The sequence below is a fragment of the Strongylocentrotus purpuratus genome, unplaced genomic scaffold, assembly GCF_000002235.5.
Source record: "Strongylocentrotus purpuratus isolate Spur 01 unplaced genomic scaffold, Spur_5.0 spur5_scaffold_15, whole genome shotgun sequence".
In the NCBI taxonomy this organism is placed as follows: Eukaryota; Metazoa; Echinodermata; class Echinoidea; order Camarodonta; family Strongylocentrotidae; genus Strongylocentrotus; species Strongylocentrotus purpuratus.
The window spans coordinates 9,804,343-9,824,163 of record NW_022145600.1 but is presented as its reverse complement, the minus strand read 5'-3'; the positions used below and the strand labels follow the sequence as shown (position 1 = coordinate 9,824,163).

Below are 19,821 nucleotides of genomic sequence, written 5' to 3'. Positions count from 1 at the left end.
CCTTTATATTGATAATATAAATTTCCAATTGTTCCTCCTAAAATTCTTATTTCCTCACACCAGCATCCAAGTTATATTGATAGTAATATGTTTTTGTGTGGATGCATCATGCACTAATATAGAGTAGTTATTTGTTCAGTAAAGTTCATAAAGTAGTTTGTGTAATCTCATACACGCAATATGATACAAATCATATAACTTGGGCAAAGGCATGGGGAAATCAAGTTTTGGGGATAAAAAGGGAAATTAATGGGATAAAAAATATATATAAAAATTGATAAAATAATAGTGAGACAATGCCGTCACAAACTGATAACTAAATTGGCAATTTGTGTAGTGATTTTCTAAGTTCCATAGTTTTTCATGTTTAAAAAAAAATCCTTATTAGTTATCCGATTTTACTCCAATTTGTTTTATGCATCTATTAAAAGCAAACATTATTTTTGGAGCGGACTTCACCCTATAATACAGAATTATTGTTTACGGCATTAAGAAGACATTAGCATTGTTTATGTGGCCTGCTACTCCTCCGTCTTTCTTTCTCTTTCTCTCTCTCTCTCTCTCTCTCTCTCTTTCTTCTCTTTCCTCCTTATCTCTTATAGCACCTCTTTAATACTCTTCTGTCTACATGCCCGTCTCTTCTAAATAGTATATTCATTATCTCTTGCTATATCTTCTCTGTACCATCTCTATCATGTGTGAATTATTACTGCATTCCTCTCTGTCTCTTCCAATATATCTGTTGCTCAAACTCATTTCGTTTCAAGTTCTACAGCAGCACCCTGATCCATTATGCCCTACTTCACCTTGGCATTGTTTTCCAGCAAACATACCCAAATCCCCTCAACCCCATCGCAAACGACAAACTCCATACGTGTCTTAACTTTAAACCCTAGCTTGAAAAGAGAGCGTGCCACAGTGTGAACACAATAGTGTGAAAGCTATCAAATTAGTGTGGAAAAGAGAAAATGAAGTAGGTCCACAATTTTTCATACTGATGTGTTTACCCTGGAGTACAATGCGCCACAGTATGTTTTACTCTGAAATGTTGTATAATGCCACTGTGTTTACACTATAACTCAATTTTCATTAGTGTTACTGTCACACAGTGTACCACTGTGTTTTCAATAGAACAGAGTGTATCACAGTGGTTTATACTGGAACACAATGTTTTATTTTTTACAGTCGGTATGTCAGTGTATTTTTATACTTGAAAACAGTGTACCACTACTACCACAGTGTTTTTATACAAGAAAAATGTGTACCACAGTGTTTTGATATTAGAACAAAGTGTACCACAGTGTTTTTTTTCTCACTAGAATTTTTACCGGAACACATTGTGTCACAGTGTGTTTACACAGGAACATATTTTGTGTCATAGTGTGACACAGTAATTTCTTCCACTGGAACACAGTCGGTGTGTCAGTGTATTTTTATACTTGAAAACAGTGTACCACAGTGTTTTGATACTAGAACAAAGTGTACCACAGTGCTTTTACACTAAAAAATCTTGTGCCACAGTGCTTTTACACTGAAACATCGTGTGCCACAGTGCTTTTACACTGAACCATCGTGTGTCACAGTGCTTTTACACTGAAACAGCATGTGCCACCGTGCTTTTACACTGAACCATCGTATGCCACAGTGCTTTTACACTGAAACATCGTGTGCCACAGTGCTTTTACACTGAAACATCCTATGCCACAGTGCTTTTACACTGAAACATCGTGTGCCACAGCTGTGTTAACACTGTAACATCGCGTGCCACAGTGCTTTTACACTGGAACATCGTGTGCCACAGTGTGTTAACACTGGAATACAGTATTTTCTCCATGCCACAAATTAAAACATATGGCGTGATGCATACAGATAGTAATCATCTTCGCAACAATAGTGTTTTCACACTGCTGTGTACATGATCCAAATTCTCCGTGTCCTTAAGGGTCACAGTGTGTTCTTCCCGACAGCGATAAGATATGGTGTCTAAGATGGTGGTAAATCAGAGACGGTTAAAATCATTTCCTAGTATTCTGTTTTGTTTGTGGATTACAATAATTCATCGCGTTTTCTTATTTGCCAAATGAAGTAAGGGTTAGGTCCTAGGTGCAAAAATGTTGCCATGGACCAACTCAGAAAATATGCCTGGATCAGCTAACAATAGAATTAGAGATAACACATAGGGAGCCTACTTCTTCTCTAAACTTCTTTTGACTTTTTTTTTTGGGGGGGGGGGGGGTTGGACTATCCTGAAAAATCACATCATTGCATGCCTTTTTAAAAAGTTTACAATCGATTTTTACGCAGGATTTATGCACAATTTACATAATTAATTTATTCTGTTTTAATGATTATTTCGATAGATGTGTTTATCGAGGAGCCTTCCAGTCTTTTTCCAAACGTTATTTTTATCGGGACTCCCGAATCACAAAACTATCATATATCTTGATTTTCACTATATTTGATCTACTCCAGAAAAAAAGGAATTTTCTGAGAATATAATCTTTTCGACAAGTAAGCAAGACTAAGGTCTGGACACAATGAACGTTTAGGCACGTCAATTCCACTTCAATACTTGTTTACACTTTTATTATCTTTTCGTAACAATTTTTCCAAAATATTTCCTTCTCACATGTTAATTCATTCACATGTGAAATGACAAAACAAATTGTGCAAAAAGCAAAAAACATATCGATCGAGAGAGAGAGAGAGAGAAAGCAAATCGAAATTCTAAAACTCACACATAATGATTCTTCAAATCTTATTATGATCAACTAAAATCTACTAAACGCTTTGAAATTCACATTGCATTACCGGCCTGAGCGCGATGCTTTAAAAGACTTCCAGAACTAGATAATTTTGATGATAGCGCCCCTTAATTTGAGTTTTAATTTTGATGTTCTACGTTTAAAACAGCAATGATGACAATCTCATCTGACTTGAAAAAAAAATCAAAATCACGTTCATCGACAAGCGGCTATCACAATCATTATCAGCTCGGTCGTCATTTTGAAGGAGTTTGGGTAAAAGATAAGTATCTTATTACCGATTGCACAATCTAAAAGAGAAAGGGATAGAGATAAAGAGGAACTTCGAGAAGAAGTTGAGAGTGGAGAGAAATTCAATAGCACAAAACGTACTCTAAACGCCATATTGTATCGTGAAAAAGCAGGCCAGTCTAATTGAATCTGTCAAAAGGTTCGATCATAATCTCTTGATTCGTTGATGTGCTACTCAACAAACATTTTTTGATGTTTAAAAAAAAATAATAAAAGAGAATAAAGAATGATGAGGATGTTAACGATACATCTAAAGATACTCGACTCTGCGCAATTGAATTCAGAGTAAACACAAAATACAGGAAAGAACTATACATACTCCAAAATAATAGATGAAAATAAGCAATAACAAGATTATTATGATCCTCCCTAAGAGAAGGTCTTAAACTCTTGAAGTAAAAAATCAGCGCGAGTTTTAGAGTCACAGAGGCACAGCCCGGTCGTCCGAGATGGATAACGATATAGTTTCCAAATCGACGACGATCGGACATCAACGACCACCACCACCATCACAGGGAATAGAGGAGGGATTTAAGAATGGCACAGGACACAGAATCATTGTTGTTTGACTTGTACATTTCACAACAATTAGACAATAGATTGAACAAGATTTTACGATGTGTATACATTGGTATGAAAAACTTCCTCCAACGTATTTATTTGTCATTGTGTCTACCTGAAAATTCATACCTAGAATTTCAACTGAATTCTGATACACCGAAGTTGATATCGAATGTTAAGAACAGACGAGATATGTCTGTCACGTCTTGATATATTTTGAGCTACAATACTTTCATATCTTTAGTTGTATCTGACGTTTTTATTTTTTATTTTTAGCATAAAATGTACAGTAACTTTCAATAACATCTATACATTATTAGTACTCAATATCACATTTACAAATATACTTCCATCTAGAGATAATAAGAATAAAATGAATAAATAATGATAATAAAAAAAAAAAGAAAACAGAATATTCTTCACCTCACGCGCGCACCTGAACTATCCAAGACACTCGAGAATACACACGTGACATTAATTAAACGCGGTGACGTCACACCAGCCTGCAGTCACGTGACACCAGGCCACCGTTTCATAATAATGACAACAACATCGAAAAAAATCGAGGTTCTTTTTTTTTTTATACGATGATCAAACAAATTCCCATCACTGTAAAGGTATTTAGCAACATTCAGTAAAAAGAATAAATAAAAGGATATAGACACAATAACCCAATTCCCAATTATGATGAAGCAAAAGTTATAAAGGTATTATGAATATTTGACTTTAAAGCAATACAAGTCTTCTGTTTAAGTTAACCATTGACTGTCCCTATAAACCAGGTACTAGCATATATTTAGCGATATAGTACTCCGATGGAATAAATTATTACAAAATATTGCAGAATGATGCAAGATGAAATCCGATATTTAACATTCATATTCACAGCTTTTATATGATAATGAAAAGCATGTTGCATGATCCAAATGGTTATGCTTAAGAATAATGAGCCATAGCTGAATTAATGGCAGGATTTCTGCAACATGAATACACGGGAAAGTTCTCTCCCCAATACTCTGAGAAAATGTTTTGATACAACTCAAATTTAATCGGCGCAGTAGGCGAAATAAGACGAGGATCCAAAACTTCCAAAGATGTTTGAAATCAAGTCTGGGTGCGAAGACCGCCATGTGACATTGTCTATGGACCGATTCTTTTTAGTCGTTAATTTTTTAATCTATGCAGAAAGGGTACCATCTTTTACGACAGCTGCGATGTTTTGTCTTTTTGGTTGACAAGAAAGAAAACAAACGACCAAATTTGAGTTGTATCGGAGTAACCAGGAAATGACAGAGAGAGAGAGAAAGATGTAGGCAGAAAGGAGGAGAGACAGACTGAGAGACGATGAGGGCAAATGCTCCCCAAAATGGCGGATTATTTGAACATTTCTGGAAGTTACGCGTCCAACAGCTCGTCCTTGACGAGTTCTTCGTCCTTGGACCCGTGTTTGATTAGGCGGACGAAACCGTTGTAGTCGAGATTGCCATCGTCGTCGATGGGCGCACCCTTGTAGCACTGTTCGACCTCTTCGACGGTGAAATGGTCACCCATGGTCATCAGGATGTCTTTGAGACTAGATGACGATGGCCGGGGCGATCGGGAGGATGGTCAAGGAGAGTTCAGATGAGAGCAGAGCAATGTGAAGAGCGTTGCGAAGTAGGAAAGAGAGATACGTGGAGAGGAGGGATAAGGACAGAGAGAGAGCAAGAGAGAGAGAGAGAGAAAGAGAGAGCGGGAGAGAGAGAAAGAGATGGAGGGAAGAGAGGGGGAAACGATGGATGGGAGGATGAAAGACAAAAGAAAAAATGTGATTACTATTGGTATAAAAAGGGGTTATAGGCAAAGTATACACAAATGGAAAAATCCCATTATGTGAACTAGAGTCCACATAGTTCATTTCATTTCATATATTTGAAATATCAACTGATACAGAAAATTATGTAGTTAGGACTGATCCTGCTCAAATATTATGTAGATATTCGGGCAACTCGCCGCTCGAATATGAGGCGACAGTTGCCCGAATATTGTGAATTCAAAATTCTCGTGGGCGCTGCCCCATCCTTCGGTCTGGTACGCGTAACATAAAATATTATAGATACTTAGGCTATTTACTTTTTAGTTTAATTCAATTTGTGTTTAAATAACCTTTATTATGTTTCGAAAGATTGTTACTGTTGCTTTAAATTGGTTAAGACTTTCATTTCGAAACTTGAAACTTACTAGTCTTCGTGTATCTTTCCGGTAAGTTCTTCATCGAATAATTTGAACGCGTTTGCTATAGTTTCCTCCGGATCCGTACCTGTGGGTAGAATGGTAAAATTTAAACATAATTTTAACTATATTTTTTGAAATAAGGTACCATTATAGGCAAAAGATAAACATGGTGACAATAATCAACTTTCTTTTTTACTGAGGGTTGTTGTGTTTGTAAGACTGTGCTAACAGTCAACGTCGAGGGCTCAATCCCCTTTATGTACACATGATGACAATATGATCGGACATCTTGGAATAGATTAAATCATCTCAACTTCTAAATTCATTGTATCTAGTTTTATGTCTTTGAGTTCCTAAATACTACATCTGGCGACGAGAATGGCTGGAATAGGTCTTGTAGCACCTAACCCATTCCTAGCAACCCCAGGAGAACCTCCTGTGCCTTGGTCACGATGGATTTTGAGCTTCAAAACGTATTTGACTGCAAGCGGGTTGGACACAGCGGAGATACCCGACCTCCGCCGCCGCGCAATCCTGATCCACTGTTTGGGCGCAGAGGGGCAGCGGATCTTCGGACAGCTGGAAGTGTCTACTACCGGTACGTACGATAAAGCTGTTGATGAACTTGAGAAATATTTTGGGCCAAAAACAAGTGTGATGATTGAACGATATCGTTTCCGACAGAGAGTACAAGGTCATGGGGAGCCAGTAAAACAATATGTGGCAGCCATAACCGAACTGGCATCCAAGTGCAAGTTTGGCACCTTAAACGATGAACTGGTTAGAGATCAACTAATCGAAAAGACGTCTATTCCCCGTATTAGAGAACGTCTGTTAATGGAGGATGACGGTCTGACACTTAAGAAGGCGCTCGATCTAGCGATCCAGATCGAAGCCGCAATGCTGGACGCCAAGCTCCTCAAACAACACGATGTGACTGTGAGTGCCAGTACAGGACATAGTCATACTGCACATCAGGCAACTCCAGTACAGAACATCAAACGACCATATCATAACAAAGCCCGCTCTAACCATGCTAACTCGAAGTCGTGTTCGAACTGCGGACGGACACACCCTCCGAAAGCGTGTCCAGCGTTTGGAAAACGTTGCAATTCGTGCTCGAAGATGAACCATTTCTCTAGCATATGCAGATCTACCAAGAAAAGTGCATCTTCAGTTCGACACGTTGATGAACCAATAGAGGGCGACATAGCAAGCAGCGTGTTCACACTCTCAGACCGGATTTCTTCAGCAAATTCAGGTCAGTTCAAAGAATGTGAAGTGCAGATTGCTGGTACTAACCTCTCTTTGATGATTGATGTGGGGGCCAAAGTGTCAATTCTTAGTGATAAACTGTATCATCGACATTTCTCACATTGTAGCCTGTCATCGACATCGAGCAAGCTCATAGCATATGGTGAACCACCTACACTGATTTCCGTTCTGGGCACGGTTGAGCTTCCTGTCGGGTACAAGGATGTACATCTCGACAGCTTTACGTTCTACATAGCGAAGGGCGAGAGCCTTATGGGAGTCAATCTGTTCGACGCCCTAGGATTTCAGATGAACGACCACACTGGTGAACGCATTCGGCTCATAGACAATGCGTATAGAGAACGCTATGCTGCACTTTTCAACGAGTTTGGTAAATGCAAAGGATATTGCCATGCACCAAGGGTGGATTCCTCAGTCCCACCTACTGCACAGAGTCTCCGTCGACTTCCGTTAGCTGTCAGGGATGAAGTCTCAAAGGAACTTCATAGGCTTGAATCCGATGGCATCATCGAGCGCATCGATTCATCCCCGTGGGTGTCTAATCTGGTCATCGCACGCCGTAAGAATGGAGATCTTAGACTTTGTGTAGATTTGAGGGCAGTCAACAAGGCAATCATTCCGGATAAGTATCCACTTCCTACTATGAATGAACTTTCAGCTTCATTCCACGGAGCTAAAGTTTTCTCTAAACTAGACATGAGACGTAGCTATCTCCAGGTTCCGCTAGCAGAGCAGAGCCGCCATCTCACTGCATTCAACACACACATAGGCATGTTTCAGTATCGCCGTATGCCCTATGGACTGAACTCAGCACCTAGCGCATTCCAGAAAATCGTTTCTTCAGTTCTAGCTGGAATCGAGGGCACGTTGAATCTCCTTGATGATGTGGTAGTCTTCGGAGAGGACAAGGCTCAGCACGATCAACGATTAGCAGAAGTCATGACGCGCCTCGCCAAGCATAACTTGACGCTCAACGAGGCCAAGTGCACGTTCGCTGCTTCGGACATTGATTTTCTGGGATATCATGTCACTGCAGATGGTCTGACGCCTACACTCGACAACGTTGCAGCTATCCGAACACTCCCAGCCCCAACGAATGTGAAGGAGCTAGCCTCATTCTTGGGAACAACGAACTTCTACCGCAAATTCGTGCCACAATACGCAGAAATTGCAGAACCTCTGCAGAAGCTTCTCCGGAAGGACGCGCTTTGGGAATGGCACAACGCACAAGAGACCGCATTCAACACGCTCAAAGGAAGAATCGCAGAGCCGCCAGTTCTCGCTCACTTCACTCCAAGTGCTGAAACGTACGTGACTACAGACGCGTCAGCGTTCGCTATCGGAGCAGTGTTATCGCAAACGATCGACGACAGTGTACGTCCGGTCGCATTCGCATCTCGAGCGTTGTCGGACACAGAGCGAAAGTATTCTACAGGAGAACGCGAAGCTCTCGCATGCATCTATGCCTGCGAACACTGGCATATGTACCTCTACGGTCGCAAGTTCACACTTCGTACTGACCATCAAGCCTTAACAACCTTGTTGAGCACTTCAGGATCTGGACACCGCCCACTCCGCATCTACAGATGGTCAGATCGACTGCACCAATATGATTTCAAGGTCGAATATCTCGCGGGTTCACGCAACCGAGTAGCAGATATGCTTAGCCGTACACCGAACGCGAATAGCAATCGCGATAGCCATGCAAGAAGCGACATCGAAGACGACGTCGAAGACTACGTTCTTATGGTGATCTCTCACGTGACCGCAAAGCTTGTGACGCGTGAGCAGCTGAAAACAGAGTCAGCCGCAGATGCAACTCTACAGAAGGTCTGTCATTATCTCCAAACAGCATGGCCTAGAGAGATTTCCGAAGACCTCGTTCCATATCATCGTGTTCGAAATGAGCTAGCTATCTTCGACGACACGTGTATCGCCCGTGGCACCCGAGCGGTAATCCCGAAATCGCTTCAACATCGTGTGTTACAAACCGCACATGAAAGTCATCCAGGTGTGGTGAAGATGAAGCAACGATGTCGCGAAGCAATCTGGTGGCCAGCGATCGATCGACGCGTAGAAGATCTCGTTAGATCTTGTGAAGCGTGTACTCTCAGCGAGAAAACTCAACCGCGGCCAGCACCACTGCAGCCGACCCCATGGCCGAAGAAGCCATGGCAGCAACTTCAAGTCGACATCTTTGGGGAAGTCCAAGCCGCTCCCCAAAGTCAGCGATTTTTGTTAGTTGTACACGACCTCCATAGCAAGTGGCCTGAGATAGCAGCAACAAGCTCAGTCACTACGACATCAGTCATTAGCATCTTGGAGAAGATGTTTACCAAGTGGGGTCTTCCAGAATCTATCACCACGGACAATGGACCACAGTTCACGTCTGAACAGTTCGAAGAATTCCTAGCCGTTAATGGAATTCAACATCGCCTCACAACTCGCTACAACCCTCAAAGCAATGGCGGCGTAGAGCGTTTCAACCGGGTAATTAAGGAGAGCTTGAAAGCGAATCTCGCAGATGGAATGACCTTCGATAAGGCCATCCAGACCCTACTACGCACGTATCGCTCAACACCTCATTCGCTAACCGGAAAGACTCCAGCAGAGTTGATGTTGGGACGGAACCTCCGTATGCCATTCAACATCCTGAAACCACCGGTTTCAGAGCCTGCAAGCACACAGGCTGAAGCGAGAGAGATTGAGAGGAAACAGCAAAGCATGAAAGCGTACACTGACAAACGCAGACGAGCAATCACACCGAAATTCGCTATCGGTGACTGGGTTCGTGTAAAGCGTCCAAATCGCAAGCACAAGCTAGCTTCGGGGGTATCGAAACCCAAACAGATCGTGAAGAAGCTCGGCTCGAATGCATTTGTACTAGATGACGGAACGCGATGGAACACCAGACGCCTTATCGCGAGCAAGCCAGGCAACATGAATGAAAGCGATTGGGAAGACACCTTTCCATTCCCTACAAGCACTGAAGATCAAGAGCAACAGCGAGCAGAACCGCGAACTGTTCGTCGTTCTCAGCGTCTAAGGAGACGACCTGGATATCTACGAGATTACAGATCTTAAATCCTTAGAGCCGACAAGTATTGAGCATAGAAATTAAAAAACTGGAACGTTTAAGTTTTGGACTCATATGAAACAATTGCTCAATATAGGTTAATAAAATTTCAGGCTTGTTGTTAATAAACAAGTTTTATTTTCTGGACTCATAAACTTTTGAACTCATATCTGGACTTAGTTATATAACATTATTCATCTCTTTAAAGGAGGGAAATATGTTGTGTTTGTAAGACTGTGCTAACAGTCAACGTCGAGGGCTCAATCCCCTTTATGTACACATGATGACAATATGATCGGACATCTTGGAATAGATTAAATCATCTCAACTTCTAAATTCATTGTATCTAGTTTTATGTCTTTGAGTTCCTAAATACTACAAGGGTAGCTTTATCAGTACTTCGCTTCTTGAGGGCTCTATAATCATAGGCATTGCAACGTATCTATTTAATCATCAATGCAACTTAACTTAAAAAGAAAGTTGAGTTGTGGGAAGAGGTGAAAAATAATTTGTGAGAGTTATCATTGATATAATGCAAGTGTGGAAGAACATCAGATAAAAAATGTTCTCTGAAAAGCATGGTTCTTTAAATGCCTTAATAATAATATTCTAAATATGGCATGTAACAGCAAAAATCGGGACGGATTTTTATGCCAAATATTCGTGTAGTCCCATATACATATTTCTGTGTACAGTGTAACTTTACCAAGATTGGGCCGAATTTCTTATAATTTTGATGATTCCAGAACTTTGCAGTACACACATATACGTATATGCTATATAGATGATCAAACTGTTCTGATCTATTCCACACCGTTTCTTTCATAATGCAATCGCATGACCAAACCTCAACTTTATCTTTAAGGGGGACCAATGTGCGTATACACCTTGTCCGAGGATATAAGCACGGAGCAAGGATCGAACCTGGCGATAGATAAGAACTATTATATACCACGGTGCTTCCGTTGCACACCCGTTCAAAGATCATTTGGATTACTTTCATCTCATATCTTCCTGGAATAATACTGAACACCGTTTTCATTACCTTGAAATTGTCATCGAAATAATTTAACGTTGGGAATTGATATATAAGATGGTCTATGGAGTAGATACCATGGGCAGGGGGGGGGGGGGAGAGTGGGAGGAGGGCAAGCATAGAAGAGTCGAATGATAGAAAGGAGGAGAAAAGAAAAGAATTCCATGTATTAGGAAGATGATATTTACCATTTAGTCTTTCACCGAATAATATGAGGAACTTAGTGAAGTTGGTTGGGCAATTGGGGTTGGGGCACATTATGTTTTATATTCGACGTGTACATAAGATATTTTTTTCTTGGGGCACGTGCCCCCTCCCCCAGGCCCTCCGGATACGCCACTAAGTAGAAAAAGGAGACTTACCATTTAACCTTTCACCAAATAATGTGAGGAACATGGTGAAGTTGATTGGACCGGGTGCATCACCCATCATCTCGTCCATCTCTTTGTCGGTGGGGTTCTTACCTGTCAAAATACAATACCATAATCATTATTATCATTTCGTTCTTGATTCAATTTCGTAACTATAAATAAATGAAAGTAATTCTATCGATTTATATAACGCAGCTACTTAACTAACTGAATTCAACTGCGCTGTGATGAAAACAAAACTCCTACAAAGGTGCTACTTTATACAAACGATAAGAAACTATTCACAAGCTCCTGAAAACAAATGCGTCTCCAACAAAGCTAGACACCAGCAGGTGAGGCTTTTCTTATGATAAAAAAGGTGTCAATAATGAGCCCTATAGACTTAAGTTAACCCTGGATTAAAATGACAAGTTATATAGACCAGCGCTATTACGACAGGTAAACAGTGATTGTGTGTGTAGCATGTTAGTACATAATGAAACTTGGCAATATTATTATATCATTTCTCAAAATAATAAATACAACAACGAAAATCGTTTATAGGTAGGATTACTTTTCTATCGTGATGAAGCGTCGAAATATAATCAACAGAGACATTTGCTACAAACTCCTCTACAAGCCTTTTAATGTATTTAGCTTTAAATTTAGTTTATAAATCACGCAAAATCTGAGCCTAATGCATAATTATTATACGATGCTTGTGCAGACGCCGTTACCTAGGTGTCGAACAAAACTTGCCAAAAAGTTTACCGACAAAAAGGAAAACAAAAATCTAGCACTTAAGAGGAGAAACAGAAGATTTAAAAACTTCTGACAATGGTAATAAAGATTTATTTTCTAAGACTATTGTGGATTTGCCGCAATAAATCTTTTTTAATGTTAGTATTTAATTGCCTTACCCATGGAAGCCAACATGTCGTGAAGATCTTCCTTATCAATGAAACCATCACGGTTCTGATCGATCAGTGTGAAAGCCTGGAAGAAAAATATATAAACAAAATATTTACAGAGTTAAAAGGAGCATCAGTATATTAAAAACAAATCATTGAAACTCATATTCATTTCCTGATTTTGTGTAAACACATAATTTTTTTAAACTCAGTCTTTCATTAGACTGTAGAAATTGTTCATACCTCCAAATTCGTGCTCCTGCTCATTGCAATAATCTAGCACAATAAAAAAAATGTAATTAATAACAAACAAAAAACTCTTTGAAATTTCTTTATGACATGGGCTCATGTTTAATTGAGACTATAATTGGGATATTTCATAAGATAAACAGACAATTTTGCCCCGACGTTTTGTAAATACCACGTTTCTAGACATCCGTAGCCCAACATGCAATGGATAGTGTTTCTAAACTGAATTTACGAAAAGGAAACAAATGGGGCTGCATGGTGGTAAACTGAAATCAATTCATTCAAACTTATCCGTTCTTCTTTTTCTTTAAAACTTAAATTAAGTTATTTTAAATTTATAGGCGAAATGTATGGTAGTGCTACCTTCAAATATGGATGTAGCTTGGAATCTGCACTATTTTTGTCCCAAATTTTACTTAGAGTCTGCCAAAGTTGGGAACAAAATGCACCTCCTTAGTTGAATCACTCGCGAGTGAGAATTTTCAAGTAGTCTTTCTAAAACTTAAAAGTGTTTACAGAATAAATAAAACTTGTTAATGATGATGATGAATATCAACAAAATAAATTCACCTCCTTGAATTCCTGGATCTGAGATTGGTCGAACATGGCGAAGACGTTAGAAGTCGCACGCTGTGCGCGCTTCTTCGTCTTTGATCCGGTCTTCTTCTTGCTGGCCTGTAGAAGGAAAAAAGGAGAAGGGGAAAAAAAGGAATTCGAGATTGAAATCGTGATCGAAGGTCGACGAAAGTACAGGTTTCAAAAGAAGAGCTGTGTCGTATTTTTTACATTTTCAACTTTGAAAACGCCGTATCGAATAAAACCGAATGATTGGATGAAGAAAACAAAACTATAATGCAAATTAAGACGTGCATAATTATTTGTTAAATTGGTCATAATTGAAGGAAAGACTTTAATAATTTACAAGAATTACCTGCATTGGTGTTGAATATATTGAAAGGGATGGGGAGAAAAGGAACGGGTGAGGGTAATACTTTGATCATTTATGATGTGAGCGATGTAACATTCGATTGATATTAACAAACAAATGTATACGAGAACATTTAGAAAAGTTCTTGGGGCACTGTTCTGAAGATGTTCGTTTTCCAATTCTGTTCACGGTACCTACTGAATGGTTCATGTATATTCAACCAAGAAGTTCAAGTTCAAGTTCAAGTTCATTTTATTCAAAACCACTCAAAACATGATATAATGTTTTACATAAAAAAGAGACTAGTAATAATACACTAATCAAGATAATTATATTAACTTGATTACTTCACAAAATGAATGATTTTAGGGCCCCTTTAGAAGCTCAGCTTGAACGAAACAGTTCGCCTCATGCCCAGTCATGTACAGCCATGTGCTGTTGTTTTCTACCAAACCCATGTAAACTCACATTAGTAGTACAACAGCTGTGGGTTCACTAATTAGTTTATTGTTTTGTTCATTAGTCAGTCTTTTGTTTCAGCTCTTAATACATGAGAACATCAGCAGTTTGGGATTTTTTTAAAATAAATTCAGTTTTCAGTCTTGTTCGGTATATACAAACTCTGGCATATTGCGGGTTTATATTGAAAAAGTAAAGTTTACGCAGCAATTGTCAAAGTCTTTCTTCGTTTGTTTGAGCTGTGACTAATGTAGCACTAATCTTCCGTCATGTCATTATTCTATTTGATGGAGGTTTTTTCTTCACGTCGGGTCGGTTTTCATTTTGTTTTCAAGTGTTATTTTTTGTCTATGCCAATTAAATCACAAATGAAACTTTCATGATGAAAGGCTTTGAAACTATAAAGAATACACTTTGCAATAAAAGTGATCTTGGCGTATAATTGTCACATGTTTACATGTACCCCTAAACAAGTTATTGGCACTACGGTTGTAACAATGTAAGGATCTTGTATAAGGTTTAGATATTTTTCCTTTTAGTTTTATGACTCATCGACTAGCGATTCTTTTCTAATGTAAAGCTAAGTATATACTCTACTCTGCATGTGATTGTTTCGACCTCAAAATAGCAGTCCTCAGACATAAATGAATATAAATCGTTTTCTTTGGAACAAATTAGCAGACTAACCTCGCCTCAAATACCGAAAAGAGCTACATCATTTCTAAAGAATAGTAATATTTTAAGATTGGCTGTATAGAAGAAATTACTTCATTCTTCACATGAAATGTCGTTGAATATATTGCCATGGAAACAATGTGATCAAAGACATCGACAATGTGACCGGTTGCATGATAAATATACAATCTGTACGTTTTCCGCTTTTCCACAAGACTTTATCATCTAATCAATAAAATTTGAATTTTCAAAACACTAAGAAAAAACGTAAGGACCCGTAGAAGTCTTCCATTTAATATATCAAAATAAAGATCAAAGGAACTTAAATTACGCATTGGTTAATCATAATTTGCTTTCAAAAACATTTTCTTGCTTTTCTTTGTTTTGTTTCTTTTGTTTTCTGAACTCAATTTTGGAACTTGGAAAGTACAAAGATGACATAAAATAATTATTGATCGAAGAAAAGGAACACATTTTCGGTGTTCGTTCGTCATTGTTATTTATTAAGTGTTCAAGATAATCTGTGAATTGCTTTTCCAAAATAGCATCCCAAGTTTGGAACAATATTCTATATCTGTGAAAATTCATTCTATTTAGAAATCGACATTGTTTTGTAAATCCCAACAAAGAAAGGTCAGTATGTTGATAATAATGATGCACGGGGTTCGTGTGATATATGGACACGCCATGATGAGCATTGTTGTATATCAATATTTGACGAACGTCTTTAATTTGGAGGACACAAAAGAGGGACAGGAAAACGAATCATGACGTGTTAGCGATTCTAATGTTTGTTTTAAAGACCAAAAAGCACAATAACCAAACATTTTTATCGCTAGGGGATAACATCTATACGTGTGAATTATTAGGCAGTCAGAAAAGATGTAACTGTTGAGAAAACCTGAATTAATCTTGTTAAAAGAAAATGGTCAAGCTCTTGATTATTTTGATATTCCCTCCCATTTGATGATGGAATTTCAGTCGTAATATTAATTATTTACTCACTTCACTCCCCCTCCCTCCTAAAACACATACAGGAAAAAAAAAATTAAATTTCAAATTTGTTTTAATACATTTTTTTCCTCTCCCTCATGCAATGAGAAAATGGTTAAAAGAAAACGAACAAATAAATACTTTATGCTAATGTTTTTTGTATTCCATCGGAAGTCTTGTTAACAAGCTTCATTGGAAGCTATATTCATTTTGATTACTTTATATTTCATACTGTATGTATAAGAGGCATACAGTCGTCGCCCAGCAATCCGCAGGAATATAGGACTATATACCGTTTGGGATGTGCGTATATTCCCTTCTTTGTGTATGTGTGTGAGTGTGGTATATCGCTTTGGCGAAAGGTAACACTCTGTTAATTAAATATTTAAAATGAAACCGAAATATGTAAGAATATATTAATTCAATAATTCTTATCAATTGTTACCTATATAACTATATGGCCGGTTAAAAATAACATATAGGACTATATTGAGTTGCGAACAGAAAAGTTGAGGAATGTGTAAGTTTAATTGAATAATCATTTGATTTGATTTGACAATGTACATATTCACTACGAAATCGATTTATTTTTCATGAATAATATGTTAATGGAGTTGAGTTGGAATATATAGTTGCGACTTTAATTCATAATGTTAAAGGGCAAACGCACCCGCGCGGGGGACTTCCAGCTAAAGCACTGCGGAGTGTATGCCTGGCTACTGACATACCAGGCATTCCATTCCGGTATGTGACTGAATAAGGAAATATGGAATGTGATAACTACCAACGCATGCACGCCGTAGCCTTGGCTCCAGGTCAATTAAATATTTTAATCAAACGAGGTTCATATCCTGGGGTAAAAAGAAGAAATTCTCTGTCTGAGAAGGGAAAATATGTCACATTTTGTCAAATAAGGGCACCCTAATACAATTCGATGCAACAAAATGAACAATGGGCACAGTTTATGAATAAGTTCGCGGGAGAAAAAGTATTGCAAAGAATGATATCTACATAGCAAAAGGAATATTTTAAGGAGGAGTCAATTCGAGGCAGAATAAAACTATTTTGTTTCACTTTTAGTTTCTTTATAACTTCCAACATCAATTTAGAAAAGTATGCAAGTAACTTAGGAGAAAGCTAAAATGCAAAGAACGATTTTTGTTCCCTTTTGGAGCAGAATTTCATTAACTGTTTATGATTACTGATAATGGCGCTCGAAAGTCAAAATTGAAAAAGAAAAGTGAAATTCAAAGAAAACATAAGTGGGACGAAAAGTCAAATCTGGAAGCATCTTTAATGAACTGGTAATGGAAAGGGCAATCGACTGCCTGGGCACTGGCCTGGACATGGATGCATGTAGAAGACCGGCTGCATTCCTGCAATACCTATCTCCTCGCTGCTTTGTCATGACATCATACAGACCCATGCGCATTGAACCAAGGTTACATGACGTCATAATTATAGGGTTAATTTCATGCCAGGGTACACGAGCATCGTCAAGTTACATCTCAAAATGGCGGTGAAGTTTTGCTGCAAAGGTGATCATTTCGTGTAGCAGGATGGCGGACATGATATGAAATATGCTTAATCTGTCAAATCAGTTTATATGACATTCTAAAACTTTTTAAGGCATCGCCTGACGCGTTTAAATGTATGAGATAGCGAAAGTCATAGACCAATAGGCCTACCAAACTATGCATAACTCCAAATACTTTTAAAACATGACCTGAAGTTTTATTTCTTTCAAAATGAAATCAATTAAGTTAAACGTATAAATGCCTTGATTTTGACGATTTATATTGAAGGTAAATCAATAGTTGCTTTCGCTCTCTTTTTTTCAGTTCGCCATATCAGTGGTACCGGTATCACACTGTCTCTAAGCATTACATTTAAAGGTATAAGTTGTTAATGATAGACTTGTTAAAACTTTGAAGAATACGAATGAATTAGATTATAACAAATTCGTTTAAATCTTTGAAAACGAAGACAATTGAAATTCAACTTTTCGCATATCGTTTTCTCAATTCAAATCTGTTTGAATAAAATAAGGAAACAAGGTTCAATCTGGAATAACTTTTATACCACCAAAGCATTCGGCATAAATCGAATAAGTACAACATCAAAATGACAACGAATCAAAGAAAACACAAAATAATCAAATCGATGAAACAGCAAAATAATTAAAGATGAGCAGTTAATGATGAATTAGAAGAATATAAAAACTTACCATTTTGTTTTCTTTCTTATTTCCTAGCGGGACTCAATCGAAAAAAGGACGCCTTACTGAGCGGAGAGCCGTGATAGAGTGAGCGATACACGCGCCCGCTCGAAGGTGATTGGAACCCTTATCACCCAGACTCTTCCAAATAGTTGGCGGGGATAATTTGAGCATTGTAAAGTATTTTAAAATGAAAACGGAATTTCTGATAAAACATTAGCAAATCGAAACATCCGCTATAAGAAAAAAGTTATTAGATGTTTGTGGCTGATTGAAAGTAGGAATATTTGCGTTGAATTAATTGCAAATTGATGAGAAAGTTTGTTCTAAAGTTCCTCAAGAAAAATGGTAGAGTCCAAAGGAGCATTGTCATCTGTTCGACCTTATAAGGGAAATCGAGCCAGGATCGTGTAGAGAGAGTCTCGCGAACTGCGGGATGCCTCCTTCATCAGATCTAACTGGCCACCGTCATTATGTGCATGGTCCGTTCTACCTCTATCGTGCGTGAATGGAAAGATAAAGAAGAAGATGATAATGAGGAGGATAATTGATGTAACTGGATAACTCATTGCCGCGGATTCATAATGGGTGATAGGCAAGCAGGCTTGACGTGTGTTGACATTGGCTTGTTGTTTGAAGGAAACCGCGCTGCACTAACATTGCTCAGGAATGCCACGCTCTGATAATGTCAATTCTTTTGACATGACTTTATTTCCTGCACCCTCCCTTTCTCTGAAAGGAAATTTTGATAACGCATTAATGAAAAATTAGGATGGAACTATTGTTGCGGTCCCACTAAGGGGCATAAGCTAGGCACTTACCCCCGCTCCCTTGTAAAGGTATCCATTCATTCAGAACATGCACAGAGGCTTATAATGACATATAAGGCAAAGTTTCTTGGTACGTAAAAAGAACAAAATTTCTCGCTCGGTTGTTTCGCTTCCTCACATAATAATGATGACGATGATGACGATGATGATGATAATAATAATAATAATGATAATAATAATGATAATAATAGTAATAATAATAAGAATAATAATAATAAAAAGAAAAATGATAAAAAGAATGATAACATTAAGAATGATAATGAGATGGTATATTCACAGGTGCTCTATAATGTATGTAAAATTTCAACCTCCAATACCCTAGAAAAGGATATCCTACCCCCAATCTAGCATACTTATAAGGATGAGGGCTTGTGTGTTCTCTTAAAATTTCATTCATTATCATATTTGTTTATTTCCTCGCTGAAAAATATGAAAAGAATCATGAGAAATGTAAATCATCATCATCTCTATATCATATTCCAGAAGAAGCACGTGATAGTAGTAATCTTTTGCAATTTCTTGTTATTGTAATTAGTTTGACATTTGCACACAATTACTTTTCTTACACTATACATTTTAGTTTTGTTATCCTTTGCTTAAAAAATTAAGAATATGATCCTATACATTTGGATTATAATCAACTTAAATCTGAATTTGAATTTGAATTTAAATATTCCAGTCAGGTCAAGACCACACCCCCTCCCTGCTATCCTGATATTGACTCTACCCAAACAAAGTTATTATTAAAGCGCTATAAAAGCGAAATATTATTATTATTATTTAATGTTAAACAAATTCAATGAATCCAAAGTTAAGCTCTGCAAAATATTTGTAAAAGATGACCGGGTCACTGACCACAGCATGATGATAATGATCATAACCCATTGATATCGACCTTCTTCTAGACGTTGTCTATGCTTTAGGACAACCGTGAGTGTAGATACACCACCTTTACATTATTCGTTCCCCAGGAATAGGGGGAGAAAGGGG

At 38.1% G+C, this 19,821-nt stretch overlaps 1 protein-coding gene across 1 annotated transcript; it reads right to left on the bottom strand.

Moving 5' to 3' along the window:
• Positions 1-2,558: 2,558 nt before the first annotated feature.
• On the bottom strand, positions 2,559-18,125 carry LOC578403 (myosin regulatory light chain 12A). Its single transcript, XM_778573.5, has 6 exons — positions 18,011-18,125; positions 13,299-13,403; positions 12,489-12,564; positions 11,581-11,682; positions 5,838-5,916; positions 2,559-5,190 (listed from the first exon to the last, which is right to left on the bottom strand). The coding sequence occupies exons 1-6, from the start codon at positions 18,011-18,013 to the stop codon at positions 5,013-5,015; spliced, it is 543 nt and encodes a 180-aa protein (XP_783666.1). The 5' UTR covers positions 18,014-18,125; the 3' UTR covers positions 2,559-5,012.
• Between the last annotated feature and the right edge of the window lie 1,696 nt (positions 18,126-19,821).